The sequence below is a fragment of the Schistocerca nitens genome, chromosome 9, assembly GCF_023898315.1.
Source record: "Schistocerca nitens isolate TAMUIC-IGC-003100 chromosome 9, iqSchNite1.1, whole genome shotgun sequence".
NCBI classification, from domain to species: domain Eukaryota; kingdom Metazoa; phylum Arthropoda; class Insecta; order Orthoptera; family Acrididae; genus Schistocerca; species Schistocerca nitens.
The window spans coordinates 341400338-341406337 of NC_064622.1; the positions used below are offsets into that span (position 1 = coordinate 341400338).

General features: G+C 36.9%; 1 protein-coding gene across 1 annotated transcript in view; it reads left to right on the forward strand.

Moving 5' to 3' along the window:
- LOC126203781 (enolase-phosphatase E1-like) overlaps nucleotides 1-5195 on the forward strand; it is a 63459-nt gene extending 58264 nt beyond the window's left edge. Inside the window, exon 2 of the mRNA XM_049938151.1 lies at nucleotides 4510-5195. Coding sequence (XP_049794108.1) covers nucleotides 4510-4746 — 237 coding nt within the window. The 3' untranslated portion in view covers nucleotides 4747-5195. The remainder of the gene's footprint in view (nucleotides 1-4509) is intronic.
- Nucleotides 5196-6000: the final 805 nt, after the last annotated feature.

The window sequence follows — 6000 nt, forward strand, 5'->3', positions numbered from 1 at the left end:
AGCTAGTTGGCATATAAACGTGTACTACTGTAGTAGGCATGGGCTTTGTGTCTATCTTGGCCACAATAATGCGTTCACTATGCTGTTTGTAGTAGCTAACCCACACTCCTATTTTTTTATTCATTATTAAACCTACTCCTGCATTACCCCTATTTGATTTTGTATTTATAACCCTGTATTCACCTGACCAAAAGTCTTGTTCCTCCTGCCACCGAACTTCACTAATTCCCACTATATCTAACTTTAACCTATCTATTTCCCTTTTTAAATTTTCTAACCTACCTGCCCGATTAAGGGATCTGACATTCCACGCTCCGATCCGTAGGACGCCAGTTTTCTTTCTCCTGATAACGACGTCATCTTGAGTAGTCCCCGCCCGGAGATCCGAATGGGGGACTATTTTACCTCCGGAATATTTTACCCAAGAGGACGCCATCATCATTTAATCATACAGTAAAGCTGCATGTCCTCGGGAAAAATTACAGCTGTAGTTTCCCCTTGCTTTCAGCATAACAAGAATAAAGAATAGATATAGGAGTTAACAGCAAAGAATGTATCAGCAGAGGCATAGCTCCTCATTTTATGACATGATTTATTTTTATTTTTAAAAATACATATACAATAATCAGCATTGCCCTTTACAAGATATATAGTTTGAGGAATTTAACATGAAAGAACGGTTGTAATATAACTTATTTTAATACTGTTATTAAGATTCCCTAGTTTTACTTCTGGCGTGTTACCATTTATTAACAATCAGCAGTTTTAACTATAACTACTTTTTCCATCAGGCAGCCTGGAGTGTTCTGACCTTCTTGAATTTACATGTTGATCATGAACAAATGAATGAATGACTTTCTTCTAATGCACACTATCCTTGACTCAAAACTCCATTCAAACATAACTGAAAGAAGTAAAAAAAATGTGAAAGTGAAACAAATCATCAAACCCCAGATAAAATGAAGAATTCAAAACAATTTAATATTCGAGGTATAATTCAAGATTTCCGGTTGCGGACTACTTAGGATGATGTCGTTATCAGGAGAAAGAAAACTTGCATTCTACGGATTGGAGTGTGGCATGTCAGATCCCTTAATCGGGTAGGTAGATTAGAAAATTTAAAAAGGGAAATGGATAGGTTAAAGTTAGATATAGCGGGAATTAGTGAAGTTCAGTGACAGGAGAAACAAGACTCCTGGTCAGATGAATACGGGGTTATAAATAAAAAATCAAATAGGGGTAATGCAGGAGTAGGTTTAATAATGAATAAAAAAAAATAGGAGCATGGGTAAGCTACTACGAACAGCATAGTGAACACATTATTGTGGCCAAGATAGACATGAAGTCCACACCTACCACTGTAGTACAAGTTTATATGCCAATTAGCTGCACGGATGATGAAGGAACTGAAGAAATCTATGATGAAATAAAAGAAATTATTCAGACAGTGAAGGGAGACAAAAAATTTAATAGTTATGGGGGACTGGAATTCGATAGTAGGAAAAGGAAGAGAAGGAAAAGTAGTAGGTGAATATGGAATGGGGGTAAGGAATGAAAGGGGAAGCCATCTGGTAGAATTCTGCATAGCTAAAACCTGATTTAAGAATCGTGGAAGAAGGTTGTATATGTGAAAGAGGCCTGGAGACACTGGAAGATTTCAGATACTTTATATAATGGTAAGACAGAGATTTAGGATCCAGGTTTTAAATTGTAAGACATTTCCAGGGGCAGATGTGGACTCCGACCATAATCTATTTGTTATTAACTGCAGATTAAAACTGAAGAAACTGCAGAAAGATGGGGATTTAGAGAGATGGAACCTGGATAAACTGAAAGAACCAGAGGTTGTAGAGAGTTTCAGAGAGAGCATTAGGGATCAATTGACAAGAACAGGGGAAAGGAAAACAGTAAACAGAAAATGGGTAGCATTGAGAGATGAAATACTGAAGGCAGCAGAGGAGCAACTAAGTAAAAAGACAAGGGCTAGTAGAAATCCTTGGGTAACAGAAGAGATATTGAATTTAATTGCTGAATGGAGAAAATATAAAAATATAGTAAATAAAGCAGGCAAAAAGGAATACAAATGTCTGAAAAATGAGATCACAGGAAGTGCAAAATGGCTAAGCAGGAATGGCTAGAGGACAAAGGTAAGTATGTAGAGGCATATATCACTAGGGATAAGATAGATACTGCCTATAGGAAAATTAGAGAGACCTTTGCAGAAAAGAGATCCGCTTGTATGAATATCAAGAGGTCAGATGAAAAACCAGTTCTAAACAAAGAAGAGAAAGCAGAAAGGTGGGAGCAGTATATAGATGGTCCCTACAAGGGCAAAGTACTTGAGGATAATGTTATGGAAATGGAAGATGACGTAGATGAAGAAGAGATGGGAGATACGATACTGCGTGAAGAATTTGACAGATCACTGAAAGACCTAAATCAAAACAAGGCCCTGTGAGAAGAGAACATTCCATTAGAACTACTGATAGCCTTGGGAGGGCCAGCCCTGACAAAACCCTACCATCTGGTGAGCAAGATGGAGACAAGTGAAATACCCTCACACTTCAAGAAGAATATAATAATTCCAATCCCAAAGAAAGCAGGTGTTGTGGGGTGTGAAAATTACCGAACTATCAGTTTAATAAGTCACGGCTACAAAATACTAACACGAATTCTTTACAAACAAATAGAAAAACTGGTAGAAACCCACCTCAGGGAAGATCAGTTTGGATTCCGTAGAAATGTTGGAACACATGAGGCAATACTGACCCTACAACTTATCGTAGAAGATACATTAAGGATGGGCAAATCTACATTTCTAGTATTTGTAGACTTAGAGAAAGATTTTGAGAATGTTGACTGGAATACTCTCTTTCAAATTCTGAAGCTGGCAGGGATCAAATACAGGGAGCGAAAGGCTATTTACAATCTGTACAGAAACCAGATGGCAGTTATACAAGAGTCGAGGGGCACAAAAAGGAGGCAATGGTTGGGAAGGGAGTGAGACAGCGTTGTAGCCTATCCCCAGTGTTATTTAATCTGTATATTGAGCAAGCAGTAAAGGAACCAAAAGAAAAATTTGGAATAGGAATTAAAATCCGTGGAGAAGAAATAAAATCTTTGAGGTTTGCCGATGACATTGTAATACTGTCAGAGACAGCGAAGGACCTGTTGAAAGGAATGGACAGCATCTTGAAAGGAGGATATAAGATGATCATCAACAAAAGCAAAATGAGGATAATGGAATGTAGTCGAATTAAATCAGGTGATGCTGAGGGAATTAGATTAGGAAATGAGACACTTAAAGTAGTAGCAATACGAGAGAAGGAAAGTTGTTACTCACCAAATTGCGGAGATGCTGAGTCACGATAGGCACAATAAAAAGATTCACACAATCATAACTTTCGGCTATTAAGGCCTTTGTCAACAGCACACACACACACACACACAGTTGCACACACGTCTGCAGTCTCAGAGAGCTGAAATTACACTCAGGTTGAGAGTACTAGCATGGAGAGCGACATCAGACCAGTCTCTGGGCTGAAGATCACAACAACAACAGCTCGAGAAGCTTCCAAAGAGATGTATTAAATGATGTCACCATACTCAAAATATTTACTAAATAACCACTATCACAATGCACATATTTTTGAATCTATTTAAATCACTTTGTTTTTCAACAAAGTCTATGACCATTGGAACCTATAAATGTGTCAGGCATCCAAGCAAATATTCATTCATACATAGCCTCTTCTACAGTCAAATTATGAGCATGATCCATCTGGAGCTTAAATGGGTCCTCCCCCCCCCCCCCACCCCCCACCCCACACACACACACACACACACACACACACACACACACACACACACACACACACACACTTTGCTCTCTAATTTTTATTCCTTCCCTTACTTGCCCAAGAGCAGAGCCCTTGTCGTTTCTGTTGCAAAAATTTTGTTGATGGTTTGTCTTTGCTGTGATTGGGCGACTTTTTTTCTGCCAGTTTGTATATTTGACGTTCTAATACTTCGAATTCATGTGTGTCTGTCCCTTTTTTTTCCAAATAATGCCATCTAGACAATTTAGTTATCTTCATTTATTATGACATCTTGGTTACTGCGACCAGACTTGTAATTAACATCAGTAGATCAGTAGCCAAAGTGTTGTTATGAATGGATATACATTATGGAACTAGATGGCATTTCTAGTAAAAATTCATAATGATCGAGACTCTTTCAAGGAATGTACTGTGTTTAGTAATATTTGAAATATGTTACAAGTATTTTACAGCCATGTACATTTCTCTGTAAATTTTTCATCTTCACTGTCTAAAACTTTTAATGCATAGTGACATAAATTTCTCATCTTGGCTCTCGCAAATGTCCACTTATTACGAATTGATATAGTGTGCCTCATCTAAGAAATGTTATTTTCATCATATTATTAGCTGTGCATAATGAATTAGGGGAACTTAATTGGATGCATACTCTACCACTTTGTGCCCACAGAATGTAGTGGAATTGCGCTATAAGTGTGATAACCGGCTGGCGGCAGTTGAATCCGAAAGCATGAATCAGTTGCGAGCTCTCGAAAAGGCGATGGAAGAAGTGCGTGTCTTCAATTCTTTCTACCAAGGACTGGAGGAGGGTTGTGATGATGCATTGTTGCTGACTGATGAACAGCTTCTGGAAGTTCTTGAGGAGGATCACCTTTACGAATGTTTCAATGAATTCTACAACGGTTAATTTTTATTTTTTGTAGAATTGTTTTTTATGTTTGTCTAATGGTCCTAGAAAATTATTTATGTTGAGAGACTGAGAGTATTTATACAATTTGTCAAAATTATTGCAGTAATAAGACTGATCACTTTTTAAATCTGAAACTGACATATATTTTGTGAACTTGTGGTGTTATAACATTCTAAATGTCATTGTTACCTAACAGAAGTGACCGTTCTTTCTCATTTAAATTCTGTTCATTGTTTAGCTCAGGAATATTCAATTTTTGCAACTAAGAATGCTTGAGACAGGTGGGAAAATCTCAAGTAAGTTCATACAGTAGTTTCCTCTTAGCCAAGGAAGCGGATACAAATACTAGGATTTTTCTCAGGGATTTTCATGTGTGTTATTTACATTTACAGTTCCTATTCTTATAAATTTAGGTAGATCTTAAAAATGTTGGGCAGAGCTTTGTAAAACTGCTGTAGATGTTTACTCTTTTTGTAAATACATTTCTAAGCTGTTCCATTTTTATTATTTTTTTATTATTATTTTCCTTTGTTACAAACATAGTTTTTAGTGTAAATAAAGTTGAGTATGACCCTAGCTGATGTTACTTGTGTATTTCTGCAATGCAATAGAAAGAATAAAACATGAATATGTGTCCATCAGTATTATTCCCAAACTGACATCAAACTCTTCAGCCACCAGATCTTGGAAACTAGGGAAAAGCTTGTGTGACAGAAAACATTTTACACAAAAATTGTCGTTCAACTGTCTTTGGATTGTGTATCACCACATGCATAACAATGAAATAACAGTTATGAGTAAGACCACATTTCTTAATTGTACGTAGTTATTATGCATCAGGAGAAATACTATTGCACACATATAACAAAAAAAAATACTCAGGAAACCTGATATGACAGAGTTCAGATGTAGAGGTGCAGATGATGGAGAGGTTCATTATCACACCTGTTTGAGAAATGGAAACAAATCAGCAGTGCAAGACTATAAATGTATAAGACGGATACCAGAGTGTACACAGCTTAGTCGCAATATTACCTGACTGTTATCTGTCACTATATGAAATTGACATTAATTCCCATATTTAACTGTTGACAATAGAAAAGAATTTTGGTTACATGAAGAGCCAAGTTCAACTGCTTAGCCAGGTAAGAGGGAAGACTTCATTTGCAGATGGGAATGGGAAGGAAATACTTACCAATGTTAATGGACAGTCTTACATGTGAGAAAATTTGCATGTAATTCTGATATGAC